This window comes from Bos javanicus, chromosome 15 (genome assembly GCF_032452875.1).
Source record: "Bos javanicus breed banteng chromosome 15, ARS-OSU_banteng_1.0, whole genome shotgun sequence".
NCBI classification, from domain to species: domain Eukaryota; kingdom Metazoa; phylum Chordata; class Mammalia; order Artiodactyla; family Bovidae; genus Bos; species Bos javanicus.
In genome coordinates, this window is record NC_083882.1 from 16,367,543 (window position 1) to 16,386,517 (window position 18,975).

General features: G+C 42.9%; 1 protein-coding gene across 2 annotated transcripts in view; it reads left to right on the forward strand.

The window, feature by feature from the left end:
* Positions 1 to 18,975, forward strand: part of GUCY1A2 (guanylate cyclase 1 soluble subunit alpha 2) — a 600,412-nt gene that overhangs the window by 78,713 nt on the left and 502,724 nt on the right. The window contains exon 1 of one of the 2 annotated variants that reach the window (XM_061440207.1): positions 1,950 to 2,279. The exons of the other annotated variant lie outside the window; for it this stretch is intronic. Coding sequence (XP_061296191.1) covers positions 1,980 to 2,279 — 300 coding nt within the window. The 5' untranslated portion in view covers positions 1,950 to 1,979. Of the gene's footprint in view, positions 1 to 1,949; positions 2,280 to 18,975 lie in introns of those variants that run through there. 2 annotated transcript variants of the gene reach the window in all.

Below are 18,975 nucleotides of genomic sequence, written 5' to 3' on the forward strand. Positions count from 1 at the left end.
CAATTTGAGGGCATTTTCCTCAAATGTAAAAGGAATCTTCAGACATTCTCATAAACAAACGGGAAGATTTAGAATTAAAAGCAAACTGAGGTTGTGTTGCAGCAAAGGGTTTTTGTTTTATCTGTTAGTTATAAAATAGACATAATCCAGAAACCTATCTGTCTTTACCTTGGAAGAACCTTTAAAAGAAAAACTGCTTTTGCTTTTGTATCTCTACGGAGCGGAGCGAAAGCCAGAACCTATCAACTTTTCTTTTCCAGGGAAGGGGAATGGTGGGGAGCGTGCTCAGGTGCTTTGCTGCAGAGGGAAGCACAGCCGGGGACCCTTATTTGCCCATCTCAATGTTAGAACAAGTTCCAGGCTTTCCTGGAGCTAAAGCAAGCACAATGGGGACAGGCACTACAGGCACGAAGCGCCACTGTTCTTTTGCCAAGAGGCAGGCTTTGGAATGGGGCTTCCCTGGTAGCTCAGTCGGTAAAGAATCCACCTGCAACAAGGGAGACCTTCGTTCGCCCCCTGGGTTGGGAAGATCCCCTGGAGGAGGGCATAGCAACCCACTCCAATATTCTTGCCTGGAGAATCCCCATGGACAGAGGAGCCTGGCGGGCTACACAGTCCATGGGGTCGCAAAGAGTCGGAGACGACTAAGAGACTAAGCACAGCACAGCACAAGCTTTGGAATGAAGCAGCTCCACAGCAAACCTGGGACGCTGTTCTTGGGGTTTGAAAAGTCTTTCACTCCCCTTGGCTTTCCGAGCAACATTTGTAGCTTAGCCCGAACAGATCGCATATTTGGAGCAAAGCTCCAGGAGAATGAAGGACAGGGTAGTGTCATTCCCCGGCTCCCAGGTGGTGGAGTCTATGAAAGGACTACGCCTGCAAACGCGGCTGCAGGTGGCCAGCGGAGCTGTCCAGCACCAGCACAGAGGCGGAGGGGCCAGGAGCCCGGGCTCGCCCAGCCAGGCCGACGCTCGGTAACAGGGCTCTTGCCCAAGCAGACGCTGTCCTCATTCCCTGCCTCTCGGCTCTGGGCTATCTACAAGCCCACGCAGCCTCGGCCGAGAACACCCGTCCTCACTAGCTGCTGCTCCAGCAGGGTGGGTACCAACACGTTGGCCCTCCCCTTCCCTTGTAAGCGACTCCTTGGGCATGGGCGGGCTGGACCCCTCGGCCTTTCCCCCTGGCCTCAGAACTTCCCAAATGAACTCGGAGGGAAAGGTCAATGATGGACTCTAAATGATGGACCCCCAGTCCCACGCCCTCAGGCTTCCCTGAGGCGGCTGCAGAGGCAGGTGTTCCGTCCCGGCCGGGTGCCCCCCTGTCTCAGGGCCCACCGGGCCCCATCTGCTCCTCAGCTGCCTCTTCCGCGAGGAGGTGGGGATGGCGGGAGCTGGGGTGGCGCTCAGAGGACGCCGAAGTGTCCCCGTTGCTCCCGAAGCGTGGCGACAGCACAGAGGCAGAGACTTCCAGTGGGTGCGAAGGCAACACGTGACGGCTGCGGAGAGACGGCGCGGAGGAGGGGGCGCGCGGAGGGAGCAGGCGGGCGGCACGGCCAGGGGAGGTGGGAGGGACTGGCGGGCGGAGGGGGGGCAACAGGGGCGAGCTGGGCGCGCGGGCGGCGCGGGCGGCGCGAGCCTCTGCCTCCGCTGCCGCGCGGCCGCCGCCTCCCCGCCCGGCCGCCCCCGGGCTCTCACTCGCAGCCTCCCCGCGAGCTGAGAGCAGCCGCGGAGACGCGTCCAGGCGCGCGCCGAGGCGGCAGCGGCCGGCGAACGCGGGCCCAGGGCAGCGCGGCGCTGCAAGTTCCCGCCATGAGCAGTCGGCTCCCGAGGCTCCGCGGCTCCGGGGCCGCCCTCCCGGTCGAGCAGCCCTGCCCCGTTTCCCCGCGGCCGCAGCGCACCTAACGCCGCCGGTGCAGCCGCTGCCGCCGCCGCCCGTATTCCCGCCGCCGCCGCCGCCTCGGCCGCCGCAGCGCCGACAGCATGTCTCGGAGGAAGATTTCGTCCGAGTCCTTCAGCTCCCTGGGCTCCGACTATCTGGAGACCAGCCCCGAGGAGGAGGCGGAGTGCCCGTTGTCCAGGCTCTGCTGGAACGGCGGCCGCAGCGCGCCCGGGCTGCCCGAGCCCAGAGCGGCGCACGTCTCCGCCCGAGCCCCGGCGGCCGGCGCAGCAGCCGCCGCCGCAGTCAGCGCCGCCACAGCCGGGGCCAGGCGAGCGCAGCGCCGCAGGCGGGTCAACCTGGACTCGCTGGGCGAGAGCATCAGCCGTCTGACGGCGCCCTCGGTGAGTAGAGACGAGGGGCAGGGCCGAGCCTCGGGTGGAAGGACGCGGACCGGGCAGGTGGGAGCCAGGCTGGTCCCGCCGCGTGCCAAGAGCCCCGCCGCCGGGGTGTGTGTGGGGAGGGGGGCGGGGTGGCGGGGCCTAGCCCGGCCTAGTTCCCGATGGCCCCCGGGAGAGACCTGGACTTTGGGCCCTAGTGGAAGGGGGCACTGGGATACGGGCATGGAGTGAGACTTCACTCCTCCGGGGGCCTCCTGATTCAAAGGTCTGTCTGCCTACCCCCAGCATTTGCAACCTCCTTCGTCGCAGTCACCCTGATGGCTCGACGGCTCCTTCTCACCCACCTGTTTTCTTTCCCCAAAACTTTTCCAAGCACTGTGCCTCCTCTCTTCTCCAGCATCCCACAGGAACCCCTGCTCCCTTCCAGGAAACTCTTCCCCTCTTTTTTTCCCCCCGACACTCTTGCTCTTAGCATGACCTTCTCTGACAAATTTGAATTCTGCAAGCTAACTGCCTTCCTAGGTTGCATTCCTTTTCTCAATCTTTAGGGACCGGTTGTCAGATAATTTTTTGATGAAGAGCCCTCTCATCTCTTGTTTTCTCACCACCTCGTGTATTTTTTTCTTGGTTACTGGTCATTTATTGGCTCAGTCTTCTTCTGTCGGTAACCCGGGTATTTGGTTTTCTAAACCTGTCTTCTCTTTCTTGCACCCCTACCTCATCCTTCACACTCTGTCCCCTGGATTCTTTAGTGCATTCTCCCTCATTTTTTCAGTTTCCTTATATTAGGCCCTGCGTAACTATCTGTTGAATGAATAAGTGCCTGCCTGCTGCTGCTGCTGCTAAGTCGCTTCAGTCGTGTCCGACTCTGTGCGACTCCATAGACGGCAGCCCACCAGGCTTCCCCATCCCTGGGATTCTCCAGGCAAGAATACTGGAGTGGGTTGCCATTTCCTTCTCCAATGCATGAAAGTGAAAATGAAGTCGCTCAGTCGTGCCCGACTCTTAGCGACCCCATGGACTGCAGCCCACCAGGCTCCTCCGTCCATGGGATTTTCCAGGCAAGAGTATTGGCTGCTGCTGCTAAGTCGCTTCAGTCATGTCTGACTCTGTGCTACCCCATAGACGGCAGCCCGGTTCTATTGCCTTCTCCGAATGCCTGCCTAGCTCTCTCTAACTTGTGTTCATTAGGGATGGCTGTATCATCAGTTCCAGGTGTACTCCAGACTCCCTATGATTCTTGGTATCTTTCCAGAGCACTCTGCCTCATTCCTGGTCAGGCATTTCAGCTACTCTTGACTTTTAATCTTTGCAGTAATGCCAGACTTCTGTTTCAGTCTTTCTTAGACTGTATGAGCTCTGTTTTGAAGGAACTCCATTGCAGACAGAATCCTAAAGAGATTCACTGTCAAACTAAAGCTGATTTTTATTTGCACCTTGATTGGTTACAAGGATTTCAACTTCTGAAAGCACTTTTAGCTGCCCATCTTGGAGACTTTTACTTCTTTAAAGTTTTCAAAGTGAATCTGAACATTGAACTTGTTTGCCTGCTCTTGAGTCTCCCTTTTGAAAGTACTCTTGCAGTTGATGGTAGGAGGGCCTTGAGAAAGAATTGGATCCAGAGACCGGGGATTTGTACCAGACAGGCCTACAAGTATCCTGGGGCTGTTGCCTTAATGGAGTATGGCCTTTTCCTCTAGCAATGAGACTACTGTCTCAGTCATCTTCCTTTTTTGTGCATTTTCCCTTCAATTACCTTTTGCCACTTCTTCTATTGATAAGCTAGGTACAAAACCCAAAATAGGTTAGCTACTGTTTGCTATTATTAATGCAAATATTTCCGAGGAAGCACACTTTTAGGAACTATTTGATGTTGCAAATTGTTGAACTTAAGCCTTTATAAAAGGAGTCCAGTAATCCTGTGCCTATGTAGTTTTGTGTCAGTGCCCAAAGCAACATTTGTGCAATATACTAATTCTTCATTGTAACAGATTCATATGTAACGTGATAATTTTACTAAAGATAAGTATTAGATTTTTGTGGGAATTGTTTTGATAATTCTGGAGGGTTTTTGTTTTTTTTTTTCCCTAAAAATCAGAATTTAGAAATTTTTCAAAAGTTGTGGAAGTGCCTTTGGTAATGCGAGTTTAACATAAGACTACTCTCAATGACTTATGTTAGAAGTAGATAAAATAAATTGAATGCTACTATTTACTGCCAAAATAAGAGGGAAGAAACAGTCTCTGACTTTTACCCTTTAAAAAACGTAAAATTTGAATGACTTTGGCTCTTTGCCAGATTAAAAAAAAACATGTAATCAGGTGTTTAGATAACAAATTTGAAAATAATTGTGATAATCAGAAATAAGCAACAGCTGTATGTACTTTCCATTCTGTAATTTTTTATATTTTGAAAAAGCTTTTTCACCTATAATGCTGGAAACATATAGGTGAATATAGTGTAACAATTCCAACTTCCGAAGACATGTATAAACCGGTTCTCATTGACTCACCATATCAACAGTGGACTTGGTAACACAAAACAATATATTTCAAAGCAGTGACTACTCTGTGTTCTCTACCCGCATTTTCTTTTGTTTGGCAAACTAGAACACTGCTTCAAAAAATTACTGTAAATTTGTTCTCCTACGCTGTCAGCATTCTAAACTTCTCTGGAAACACTTATGTCCAACACTTATCCAGTGTCCTTTCATTAGAGCTGAACAACTTAAAAACGAATGAACAAGCAAAATAACCCAAACCCAAAAAACTCTGAGAATAGCCATTATCAGAGCATTCTTAGATGGAAATTTCTAGTTGTTTTAAACCTTCTTGAGTTTTGCAAACCTTCTTGCATTGCTGTGGAAGCTCTTGTCTTCTTAGTGGTCTCATTGTGGAATGTTGTCTTGATCACTGGAGATTTCTTTCTTTTTTATTCAGAATACTTTGCAAGTAGGGAAATGGAAATACATTTAATAAATACTATGATATTGCCAAGTAATTCAGCTAGTAATTTGGTCAATGGAATATTCAAACTCGGGTTTTTGGTATTTTAAGAGATACTAATAGCTGCATTGATGTTAGCTATACAGGTTATGATACTTCATAACATTTCAATAATAAAAATAAATTGAATTGATGAAATTGAAAAAAAATACAAAATTCAGGAGACCTGGTTCTCATTCATTGTGCCTTGGATAACTAAATACATGTATGTCACTCTGTATATCACTTTTACTACCTAGGATCATTCTTTTCTGTAAATTATTACATTTAAAGCCTCTCCCTGGTCTGACATTCTATGAAGACAGGTATCGTCAAGCTTTCAATGTTGTTGTTCAGTCACCAAGTCAGTCACTCAGTCATGTCTGACGCTTTGTAACCTCATGGACTGTAGCACACCAGGCTTCCCTGTCCTTCACTATCTCCCAGAGCTTGTCAAACTCTGATTCAAATCCATTGAATCAGAGATGCCATCCAACAATTTCATCCTCTGTCATCCCCTTCTGCTCCTGCCTTCAATCTTTCCCAGAATCAAGTTCTTTACCAATGAGTTGGCTCTTCCCATCAGGTGGCCAAAGTATTGGAGCTTCAGCTTCAGCTTCAGCATCAGTCCTTCCTTGAATATTCAGGGTTGATTTCCTTTAGGATTGACTGGTTTGATCTCCTTGCTGTTAAAGGGACTCTCAAGAGTATTCTCCAATACCAGTTAGAAAACATAAATTCTTTGGGGTTCAGCCCTCATTATGGTCCAACTTTCACATCCATACGTGACTCCAACCATAGCTTTGACTATACGGACCTTTGTTGGCAAAGTGATGTCTCTGCTTTTTTAATATGCTGTCTACGTTTGTCATAGCTTTTCTTCCAAGGAGTAAGCAGTCTCCATCTGCAGTGATTTTGGAGCCCAAGAAAATAAAGTCTGTCACTGTTTCCATTTTTTGCCCATCTATTAGCCATGAAAGTGATGGGACCGGATGCCATGATCTTCGTTTTCTGAATGTTGAGCTTTAAGCCAACTTTTTCACTCTCCTCTTTCACTTTCATCAAGAGGCTCGTTAGTTCTTCTTCACTTTCTGCCTTAAGGGTGGTGTCATCTGCATATCTGAGGTTATTGATATTTCTCCCAGCAATCTTGATTCCAGCTTGTGCTTCTTCCAGCCCAGCGTCTCTCATGATGTACTCTGCATATAAGTTAAATAAGTTTTGAATAAGCTCTCACAGTGGCATATGAAATAAAAAGCAAGGACATATGAGTTTTAAAACTGGGGAAAGTAGATTATTTTCTCAAGTGGGGGCATCAAAGTACTATTTTTTCCACTTAGTTGTTAAAAAATACTTGAGGGTCTGCTATGTGGCAAGTATTGTACAAAGCGTTGGTGATACAAATGCCAAATAAAACTTTCGCATTCTTCAACCTCATGAAACTTTAATTATAGCTTTTATTCTAAGTAAACTGTATTGAGGGAAAATATAAGAACTCCGGTTGCTGCGGAGATATTTAGGGGAAGTTTTATCCTCCATTTTGGTTGGTTTTGTTCACTGCAGATCTCTGGGATGCAGCCATAAAGAGAAAAATAATCCTAAAGATCTGGTATAAATCACTTATTATGTTATTTATTTTGAAATAATTTACTTGGGAACACATACGAAGAAACAGCTGGGACCTTTTGCGTCAAGGGTAAATTTGGGATCTCATTTTATTTTCATTTTATTTTTATGAATGATGATTGCTTAGACTGAGGTCACTTTGACCTCAGTTTGGGGTTTGCTAATGTCAGCCTATCAGTGAAGATACTCTCAGAAATTAACTGGGGGCAAGGCTTTCTTAGGTCTCTTGACTGAGCACTACTAGCTGTTACAACATTTGTTTGCGTGCTCAGTTGCTCAGTCACGTCCAACTCTTTGTGACCCCAAGGACTATAGCCCTCCAGGCACATTACAGGCGGCTTTGAAGACTTCGGAAGCTATAGATAGCGGAATGACAGGAAGAAAAGTAACAGAATTGCAAGGATGGCATGTAAAGGGAGGAAAGCTACTTACATGAGGATTAGTCCAAGAAATAAAGAACAGCGAGGAAAGAAAAAGGAAGGGAAGCTTGAATTTAAGTAGCAAAAAAGAAAAATTGTTTTTGGAAAGGAAATTTTAATGATATATGCCAATGGAAAATTGAAAGAGCATAAAAAATATGTATTTAGCCTCTCACTAAATAAAATGAACCCCGTGATGTATAAGGCCTTAAATAAAACCTTAGAAATTGTAAGTGTAACTAACATGTAAATCATTAAAAGTATATAAAATATATTTGTGAGGTAAGGTATTTGACACATTTATGTGTTTTAATTGAAATTTTACGATTTTGAAGTTAAATGTGAATTTTAAACTTCTGAGCAATAGATTCATTAAAGTTAAAAATGAAACAAAATGTATTCTAGTAGTTTAATGTTTTCACTTTTGTATAAATTAGATACTACAATCTGAAATCAGAATTTAATGACCTTTTCTATTTCTATAGAAATATTTCTGTATTCTGTTTTCTATTACTTTTCTCTGCTTCATTCCTAGTCATCAGAAACAGCTTGGCAGAGTTGAAAGTACAAGGATATGTTTTTTGACAGACAATCTGAATAACTCCTTCCTGAGCCCTTTACTATATCTAAGACCCTGGGAGAGCCAAGCCCTACCTTCTCAGAGCCTTAGTTTTCTATTTTGTGAAGTAGGAATCATGACTACCTTATAGCTGTGTTGTGAAAGAGGAGCAATATTTCTTGTAAAATTTCTTGAACTTGATAAATGATAGTTACAAGCTGCGATTCATTAACTTCAGTCAAATTTAAATGCCTCCAAATGATCTATAATTTTTTGTTTTTTTCTCAGTAACTTATCAGTGCATGAATGCTGTGGACTATAGCCTGTCAGGCTCCTCTCTCCATGGGATTCTCCAAGCAAGAATACTGGATTGGGTTGCCATGCTCTCCTCCAGGGAATCTTCCTGACGTAGGGATTGAACCCGCATCGCTTTTGTCTCCTGCGTTGGCAGGCAGATTCTTCACCACTAGTGCCGCCTGGGAAGACCTTACTTATTAATAACCTTATTAAAAAAGGCTTCCCTGGTGGCTCAGTAGTAAATAAATGGCAACCCACTCCAGTATTCTTGTCTGAGAAATCCCATGATTTCTCAGAGGAGCTTGGCAGCCTGGGGTCCCAAAGTCAGACTAAACAAGAACAACAACCTTATTAAAAGAGTTCATTGGTCAACTGATGATGTGTACCTAAACGTATTGGTAAAATTTTTTAGGCATTGCCCAGTGTAAATTTTATTGGCATTGCCCAGTCTATCCATTAAAAAATTAAAAGTGGAGCCCATTTTTGGCTCCCTGGCTGTGACTCATGTGAGTACATAAATATGTATAATCATTACAGATTCAAAAATTTCTGTCAAACTGTTGAATGTTATGTGGAAGTATGAGTACCATTACTATAAATTCCATAAAAATACTGCTGCTGCTGCTGCTAAGTCGCTTCAGTCATATCTGACTCTGTGCGACCCCATGGACGGCAGCCCACCAGGCCCCTCCGTCCCTGGGATTCTCCAGGCAAGAACACTGGAGTGGGTTGCCATTTCCTTCTCCAATGCGTGAAAGTGAAAAGTGAAAGTGAAGTCACTCAGTCATGTCCGACTCTTAGCGACCCCATGGACTGCAGCCCACCAGGCTCCTCTGTCCATGGGATTTTCCAGGCAAGAGTACTGGAGTGGGGTGCCATTGCCTTCTCTGATAAAAATACTAGAACATATGTATTTGGTAGAATATGGGTATTTCAATGCAAATTATTTTTAACTTAGGAAAAATCATTAGATGAAAGAAAAATTGTTTATTTCACTTGCCTGAAAATTTCAAGAGTTCCCCATCCATTGCATTCAAAATAATTTGTATGTATGTTCAAAGGCTTAGGCTGTGAGATACAACAGTTACCCAACTAATAACTTTTATGTTTTGTATAAGGCACTCTATTCTACCAGCTCAGTTGTTGGACCTTCATTTTAAAGATAAATTTTGACTGTGGGAAATCACATCAGTGATTATTAGTTTGTTAGTAGAGGTAATGTAATTATATTATCATTTTTACTGTATAGTTTATCTACCTTGAAGTACTCTGAGGTGTATGAGAGGGATTGCTATTGTTGTTCAGTTGCTAAGCTGCGTCCAACACTTTACAACCCCCCTGAAGTGCAGCTTATCAGGCTTTCCTGTCCTTCTTTTTCACACTCATCAAGAGGCTCTTTAGTTCCTCTTCACTTTCTGCCATTAGGTGGTGTCATCTGCATACCTGAGGTTGTTAATATTCCTCCTGGCAATCTTGATTCCAGCTTGTGCTTCATCCAGCCCAGCATTTTGCACGAGGTTTTTTGGGTTTTCTGTGATACAATGGATGTTGGCAATTAGATCTCTGGTTCTCTGCCTTTGCTAAATTCAGCTTGTACATTCTGGAAGTTCTTTGTTCATGTACCATTGAAGCCTAGCTTGAAGGATTTTGAGCATTAACTTTAGCGTGTGAAATGAGTGCAATTGTGTGGTAGTTTGAACATTCTTTGGCATTGCCCTTCTTTGGGATTGGAATGAAAACTGACCTTTTCCAGTCCTGTGGCAGTTGCTGAGTTTTCCAGATTTGCTGTCATATGAGTGTAGCACTTTGAAGTGAAGTGAAGTCACCCAATCGTGTCTGACTGTTTGCGACACCATGGACTGTAGCCTACCACGCTCCTCCATTCATGGGATTTTCCAGGTAAGCATACTGGGATGTATTGCCATTTCCTTCTCCAGAGGATTTTCCCAACCCAGGGATTGAACTCAGGTCTCCCACATTGTGGGCGGACACTTTACCATCTGAGCCACCAGGGCACTTTAACAGCATCATATTTTAGATTTATAAATAGCTCAGCTGGAATTCCATCACCTCCACTAGCTTTGTTTTTATAATGCTTCCTAAGGCCTACTTGGCTTCACATTCCAGGATGTCAGGTAAGTAACCAAACCATTGTGATTATCCGAGTCATTAAGACCTTTTTCGTATAGTTCTTCTGTGTATTCTTTCCACTCATCTTAATCCCTTCTGCTTGTGTTAGATCCTTGCTGTTTCTGTCTTTTAGTGTGTCCATCTTTGCATGATATGTTCCCTTGGTATTGCTAATTTTCTTGAAGAGATGTCTAGTTTTTCCCATTTTATTGTTTTCCTCTATTTCTTTGCATTGTTCACTTAAGAAGGCTTTCTTATTTTTCCTTGCTATTCTTTGGAACTCTGCATTCATTTGGGCATATCTTTCCCTTTCTCCTTTGCCTTTTGCTTCTCTTCTTTTCTAAGCTATTTGTAAGGCTTCCTCAGATAAGCATTTTGCCTTGTTTCATTTCTTTTTCTTGGGGATGGTTTTGGTCACCGCTTCCTGTACAATGCAGTGAACCTCTGTCCATAGTTCTTCAGGCACTCTGTCTATCAAATCTAATCCTTTGAATCTATTTGTCACTTCCACTGTATAATCATAAGGGATTGGATTTGGGTTGTAACTGAATAGCTCAGGGGTTTTACCTACTTTCTTCAAGTTAAATCTGAATTTTGAAATGAGGAGCTCATAATCTGAGTGGCAGTCAGCTCCAAATCTTGTTTTTGCTAACTATATAGAGCTTCTCCATCTTTGGTTGCAAAGAATGTAGTCAATCTGCTTTTGGTATTGACCATCTGTTGATGTCTATGTGTAGAGTCATCTCTTGTTGTTGGATGAGGGTGTTTGCTATGACCAGTGTATTCTCTTGGCCAAACTGTTAGCTTTTTCCTTGCTTCATTTTGTACTCCAAGATCAAACTTACCTGTTACTCCAGGTATCTCTTAACTTTTTACTTTTGCATTCCAATCCTCTGTGATGAAAATGACATCTTTTTGGGGTGTTAGTTCTAGAAGGTCTTATAGGTCTTCATACAACTGTCTTATAGGTCTTCATACAACTGTTCAGCTTCAGCTACTTTGGTATCAGTGGTTGGGGTATAGACTTGGATTACTATGATATTGAATGGTTTGCCTTGGAATTGAACAGAGATCATTCTGTCATTTTTGAGATTGGACCCAACTACTCCATTTCAGACTCTTTTGTTGACTATGAGGGCTATTCCATTTCTTCTAAAGGATTCTTGCCCACAGTAGTAGTCAAGATGATAATGATATTCAGATGATAGTGGTCATCTGAATTAAATTCACCCGTTCCAGTCCTTTTTAGTTCACTGATGCCTAAAATGTTGATGTTTACTCTTGCCATCTACTGTTTGACCACATCCGATTTACCTTGATTCATGGACCTAGCATCCCAGGTTCCTATGCAGTATTGTTCTTTACAGCATCAGACTTTACTTGCACCACCAGACACATCCACGACTGGGCATCAGCTAACTCTCTAGTTGCTGTGTGCGGCTTCTTATTGCAGTGGCAAGGCCTTCAGTAGTTGCAGTGCATGGGCTCTAGAACGTGCAGGCTTTAGTAGTAGTTGCTGAGTAAGGGCCTAATTGCCCGACAGTACATGTAATGTTCCTGGACTAGGGATCAAACCTGTTTCCCTGCATTGGCAGACAGATTCTCCACCACTGGACAACCAGGGAAGTCCTTTTTTGTTTTATCTTGTTGCCTCTAGCATATGGAACTGAAGGTAAACCTACATGTTTTTTTGAATATGGTAGTAAAATTAGTGGGTTATCTCTAGATATAAACACTGTTTACTGTGAATTTCACACACATCTAGGAAGAAAAAAATTATGTGGCATAAGTAGGGAAAATATTTATAAGAACTGGCTAGGCCTTTAAGGACTACACCTTCTTTGCAGGCCCTTATTTGATGCATAGACCAATGGTTAGGTCAAAAGTCAAAGTTCTGCTGTTTAAATTCTGACTCATTTCAATACTCTTATTTTTATCTTGTATTTAGTATGGTACCTGATACTTAATGGATTTTCAATAAAATGTTCAGAATAAGTGAAAGATGTTCTTGTTTAAGAATTATTATTATTATATTAATAATTTATTACTATTATTATTGTTTATCCAATTATAGTTATTTCTCTTTTGTTTAATTTTTTCCTGTGCTATATTTGGTTGAATCAAATAAAATAGATTTCATACCCAGTCTCTGAGAGATACTTTCAAGTATGCAGACCTGCTTGAATTTTACTTACTCTTGCCATTTAAAGCAAAACTTCAGAATGAAGTTGTGCTAAAATGAAAGAAAATGGAAAAGGATCCTTCTGCTGGAACTGCTTGAGAAGCCCATTTATATTTTAAGAAATTAGGTAAATGTAACAACTCTCTCAGTCTCCAGTAGAAGTCTGCTTATATTTTCTGTACAGCTCTCTTTCTGGTGGGAACTGTTTGTCAGTAAGTGGGCTACTGTCACCAAAAATGCATTGTTAGACGGAATAAAAAAATCTTGCTCCTTAAATATCACTTCAGGACAGGATCTGAAGATCTAGACTTATGTGCTGTAAGCTCAGGGCATCTCATAAAATTGAAAATTTCAGCATAGATTGATTTAGGAGGTAGGGGAGCCGGAAATATCTTGGAAGACTGATTTGTTATGGCTGTTTGGTGGAACTGAGAAAGAGTGAACATTCTTATAAATAGAACAGTGAGAAATCACTTCCTGCCCAGACTTTATTTGGGATTTATTAAACAGTTCTTCATTTGAGCTAGAGGTTATCAAACGTCAGTGAACAAAAGAAATACCTAAAAACGATTGTTGAAATGCAGATTACTGGGCTTCTTTCTCAGTGGGCCTGTTGTTTTTTTCCACCTGTTTCTTTGTTATCTAAATGTAGTTGATTTACAATCTTGTGCTGATTTCTGCTATACAGAAAAGTAATTCTGTTATATATACATGTCGTTTTTTATATTCTTCCCCATTATGGTTTATCGTAAGATATTGACTATTCACTGTGCTATACAGTAGGACCTTGCTTATCCATTCTGTATATACTAGTTTCCAATCCCAAAGAAAGGCAAGGCCAAAGAATGTTCAAACTACTGCACAATTGTACTCATTCACACACTAGCGGAGTAATGCTCAAAATTCTCCAAGCCAGGCTTCAACAGTGTATGAACCAATGATGTCCAGATGCTCAAGCTGGATTTAGAAAAGGCAGAGAAGCCAGAGATCAAATTGCCAACATCTGTTGGACCATGGAAAAAACAAAAGAATTCCAGAAAAACATCTACTTCTGCTTTATTGACTATGCCAAAGACTTTGACTGTGTGGATCACAATAAACTGTGGAAAATTCTGTAAGAGATGGGCATAGCAGACTACCTTACCTGCCTCCTGAGAAATCTGTATGCAGGTCAGGAAACAACAGTTAGAACCAGACATGGAACAACAGACTGGTTCCAAATTGTGACAGGAATACATCAAGGCTGTATATTGTCACCCTGCTTATTTAATTTATATGCAGAGTACATCATGCAAAATGCTGGGCTGGATACCGCACAAGCTGGAATCAAGATTGCTGGGAGAAATATCAATAATCTCAGATATGCAGATGACACCACTCTTATGACAGAAAGTGGAGAGGAACTAAAGAGCCTCTTGATGAAAGTGAAAGAGGAGAGTGAAAAAGCTGGCTTAAAAGTCAACTTTCAAAAAGCTAAGATCATGGCAACCAGTCCCATCACTTCATGGCTAATAGATGGGCAAAAAATGGAAACAGTGACAGACTTTATTTTCTTGGGCTCCGAAATCACTGCAGATGGTGACTACAGCCATGAAATTCAAAGATGCTTGCTCCTTGGAAGAAAATTTATGACCAACCTAGACAACATATTAAAAATCAGAGACATTATTTTGCAACAAAGGTCTATCTAATCAAAGCTATGGTCTTGCCAGTAGTCATGTGTAAATGTGAGAGTTGGACTGTAAAGAAAGCTGAGCAGTGAAGAATTGATGCTTTTGAACTGTGGTATTGGAGAAGATTTTTGAGAGTCCCTTGGACTGCAAGGAGATCAAAGCAGTCAATCCTAAAGGAAATCAGTCCTGAATATTCATTGGAAGGACTGATGCTGAAGCTGAAGCTCCAATACTTTGACTACCTGATGCGAAGAAATGACTCACTTGAAAAGACCTTGATGCTGGCAGAGATTGAAGGCAGGAGGAAAAGGGGATGACAGAGGATAAGATGGTTGGATGGCATCACCGACTCAATGGAGGGAAGCCAGGTGTGCTGACATCCATGGGGTCACAAAGAGTCAGACACGACTGAATGACTGAACTGAACTGATATGCTAGTTTTCATCTGCTAACTCCAAATGTCCCCTCCATCCTTCCTTTACCCTTCCTTCTCCTTGGCACCACATGTCTTTTCTGTTAAATTGTAGTTTTGGTGATATATAGAGTTCTATTATTTTTCTGTTGACCTATCATGATACAATGGTATTGAGTAATAGTTACATAATCACAATAGTGAAAGATGTTTATCAGTTTTCACAATAGCCAGACAAAAAATAAAAGGTAATTGCAATTGTAAGCCATAATGGAAACATAAGGATCTTAACAATGTAAAATACTTAAACACAATTTTGGGGTCAAGCATTGTGATGTGGTAAGTGGAAGTGCATACATACATGCACATGTTTTCATATGCCCAGCAGTCTATATCTTTTGATTTGTGCATTTAATCCATTTACATTTAAAGTGATTATATAGATGTATGATCCTATTACTATTTTCTTAATTGTTTTGGGTTTATTTTCTGTAGGTCTTTTCCTTGTCTTGTGTTTCCTGCTTAGGGAAGCTCCTTTATCATTTGTTATAAAGCTAGTTTGGTGGTCCTGAATTCTCTTAACTTTTGCTTGTCTGGAAAGCTTTTGATTTCTCCATTAAATCTGAAGGAGAGTCTTGCTGGGTAGAATATTCTTGGTTGTAGGTTTTCCTTTTCATAACTTTAAATATATCATGCTTGTAGAGTTTCTGTTGAGAAATCAGCTGATAGCCTTATGGGAGTTTCCTTGTATGTTATTTGTCATTTTTCCCTTGTTGTTTTAATATTTTATCTCTGTCTTTAATTTTTGACAGTTTGATTGCTATGTGTTTTGATGTGTTCCTCCTTGGGTTTATCTTTCTGGGGACTCTGTATACTTCCTGGACTAGTTGACTATTTCCTTTCCCATGTTTGGAAACTTTTCAGCTATTATCTCTTCAAATATTTTCTCAGGTCCTTTCTCTTTCTCTTTTCCTTCTGGGACCCCTATAATGTGCATGTTGGTGCATTTCATGTCCCAGAGATCTGTTAGGCTGTCTTAATTTCTTTTCATTCTTTTTTTCTGTATTCTGTTCTTCAGTAGTGATTTCCTCCATTCCATCTTCCAGTTCATTTATCCATTCTGCTATTGATTCCTTCTAGTATATTATTGAGAAGGCAATGGCATCCCACTCCAGTACTCTTGCCTGGAAAATCCCATGGACAGAGGAGCCTGGTAGGCTGCAGTCCATGGGGTCGTTAAGAGTTGGACATGACTGAGCGACTTCACTTTCACTTTTCACTTTCATGTATTGAAGAAGGAAATGGCAACCCACTCCAGTGTTCTTGCCTGGAGAATCCCAGGGACGGCAGAGCCTGGTGGGCTGCCGTCTCTGGGGTTGCACAGAGTCGGACATGACTGAAGCGACTTAGCAGCAACAGCAGCAGCAGCAGCAGAGTATTATTGATCTCTGTTTGTTTTTTAGTTCTTCTAGGTCTTTGGTAAACATTTCCTGCATCTTCTCCATTGTTTTCCCTAGATCCTGTGTTGTCTTCACTATCATGATTCTGAATTTTTTTTGGTGTTTTGCCTATCTTCACTTCATTTAGTTGTTTCTCTGGGGTTTTATCTTGTCCCTTCATCTGGGACCTAACTATCTGCTTTTTCATCATGATTAACTTTCTGTTATATGGTTTTTGTTTAGCTGCTATGGGATGGTGCTTCTTCTTCCTTCTTCTGTCTTCCCTCTGATGGATGAGGATTCCTGATGAGAGGGACTGGCTATGGGAAAAGTTTGGTCTTGCTCTGGCCCAATCACTGCATGGCAAATAGATGAGGAAACAGTGGAAACAGTGACAGACTTTATTTTTGGGCTCCGAAATCACTGCAGATGGGTGACTGCAGCCATGAAATTAAAAGACGCTTGCTCCTTGGAAGGAAAGTTATGACCAACCTAGACAGCATATTCAAAATCAGACACATTACTGTGCTAACAAAGGTCCATCGAGTCAAAGCTATGGTTTTTCCAGTAGTCATGTATGGATGTGAGAGGTGGACTATAAAGAAAGCTGAGCGCCAAAGAATTGGTGCTTTTGAACTGTGGTGTTGGAGGAGACTCTTGAGAGTCCCTTGGACTGCAAGGAGATCCAGTCAGTCCATCCTAAAGAAAATCAGTCCTGAATATTCATTGGAAGGACAGATGCTGAAACTGAAACTCCAATACTTTGGCCACCTGATGCAAAGAACTGACTCACTAGAAAAGACCCTGATGCTGGGAAAGATTGAAGGCAGAAGGAGAAGGGGATGACAGAGGATTGAGATGGTTGAATGGTATCACCAACTCAATGGACATGAGTTTGAATAAACTCTGGGAGTTTGTGATGGACAAGAAAACCTGGCGTGCCACAGTCCATGGGGTTGCAAAGAGTCGGACACAACTGAGCAACTGAACTGAACTAAACTGGTGGGCAGGGCTCTGCTCAGTAAAGCTTTAATTCAGATTTCTGCTGACGGGTGGGGTGCACTCCCTCCCTGGTAGTTGTTTGGCCTGAGGTGACATGTGGTGAGCCCCTGGTGACCCTCACCTCCACAGGAGACCCTCTAACACTAGCTGGCAGTTTTGGTTCAGTCAGCTGTGAGGTCCCTGCTCCTTTCCTCTGGATGTTGGTATGCACAAGATGTTGTTTGTGCCCTCCAAGACTGGAGTCTTTGTTTCCCCCAGTCCTGTGGAAGACCTGTAATCAAACCATGCTGTCCAGATTCCCTGGAGATTCAGTTCCTTTGTCTGATCCTCAGGCTGGGAAGACTGATGTGGAATTCAGAACCTTCATAGCAGTGGGAGAACTTTCTTTGTTATTATTGTTCTCCAGTTTGTGGGTCATTCACCCAGCAGGTATGGGATTTGATTTTATTGTGATTGCGCCCCTCCTACCATCTTGCTGCAGCTTCTTCTTTGTCTTTGGACATGAAGTATCTTTTGTTGGTGGGTTCCAGTGTCTTCCTGTTGATGGTTATTCAACAGCTAGTTGCAATTTTGGTGTTCTTGCAGGAGTAGATGAATACACATCCTTCTACTCTGCCATCTTGAACTAGTGCTTATATCTTTTTGAATTATAGTTTTTGTTTGGGTATGTGCCCTGGAGTGGGAATGTTGGATCATATGGCAACTCCACTTTTAATTTTTTGAGGAACCTCCATAGTGTTTTACATCCCCATGAACAGTGTAGGAGGATTTCATTTTTCTCCATATCCTCTCCAGAATTTGTCTGTTTGTAATGATGGCCTTTCCGACTGCTCTGAGGTTTTTATTTGCATTTCCCTTATCATTGGGCTTCCCAGGTGGTTCTAGTGGAACCTACCTGCCAATGCAGGAGACATAAGAGACACAGCTTTGATCCCTGGGTCAGGAAGATCCCCTGAAGAAGGGTAATGTTGAGCATTGTTTCATGTGATAATTGGCCATCTATATGTTATTTTTGGAGAGAAGTCTGTAGGTCTTCTGCCCATTTTTTGGATTGAGTTATTTGTTTTTTTAGTTGTTGAATTTTATGAGCTGTTTGTATATTTTGAAAATTAAGCCCTTGTCAGTAGCATCATAAATATTTCTTCTCATTCTGCAGGTTGTCATTTCATTTTGTTTATGGTTTCCTTTGCTGTGCAATAGCTTGTATGTTTCATTAGGTGCCCCCAAGCACTGCCCCCCCCCCCCCGCCCCACTTTTGGCTTTCATTTCTATTGCTTTGGGAGAGTTATCTAAGAAAACATTGGTACTATTGATGTCAGAAAATGTTTTGCCTCTGTTTTCTTCTAGGAGCTGTATGGTGTCATATCTTATATTTAAGTCTTTAAGCCATTTTGAGTTTATTTTTATAAATGGTGGGTGTGTGTTCTGACTTCATTCATTGATATGAAGGTGTCCAACTTTCCCAACATCACTTGCTAAAGAGACTGTCTTTTTCACATTGTATATTCTTGCCTCCTTTGTTGAAGATTAATTGACCATAAGTGTCTTGGTTTATTTTGAGCTCTTTATTCCATTGTTCCATATGTCTGTTTTTGTGCAAATACCATGCTGTTTTGACTCTTGTAGCTTTGTATTAGGAGAAGGCAATGGCATCCCACTCCAGTACTCTTGCCTGGAAAATCCCATGGACAGAGGAGCCTGGTAGGCTGCAGTCCATGGGGTTGCTAAGAGTCCGACACCACTGAGCGACTTCACTTTGACGCATTGGAGAAGGAAATGGCAACCTACTCCAGTGTTCTTGCCTGGAGAATCCCAGGGACGGGGGAGCCTGGTGGGCTGCCGTCTGTGGGCTCGCACAGAGTCAGACATGACTAAAGTGACTTAGCAGCAGCAGCAGAAGCTTTGTATTATTGTCTGAAGTCTGAGGAGGGTTATGCCTCCAGCTTTGTTTTTTCCTCACAATTTCTTTGGCAATG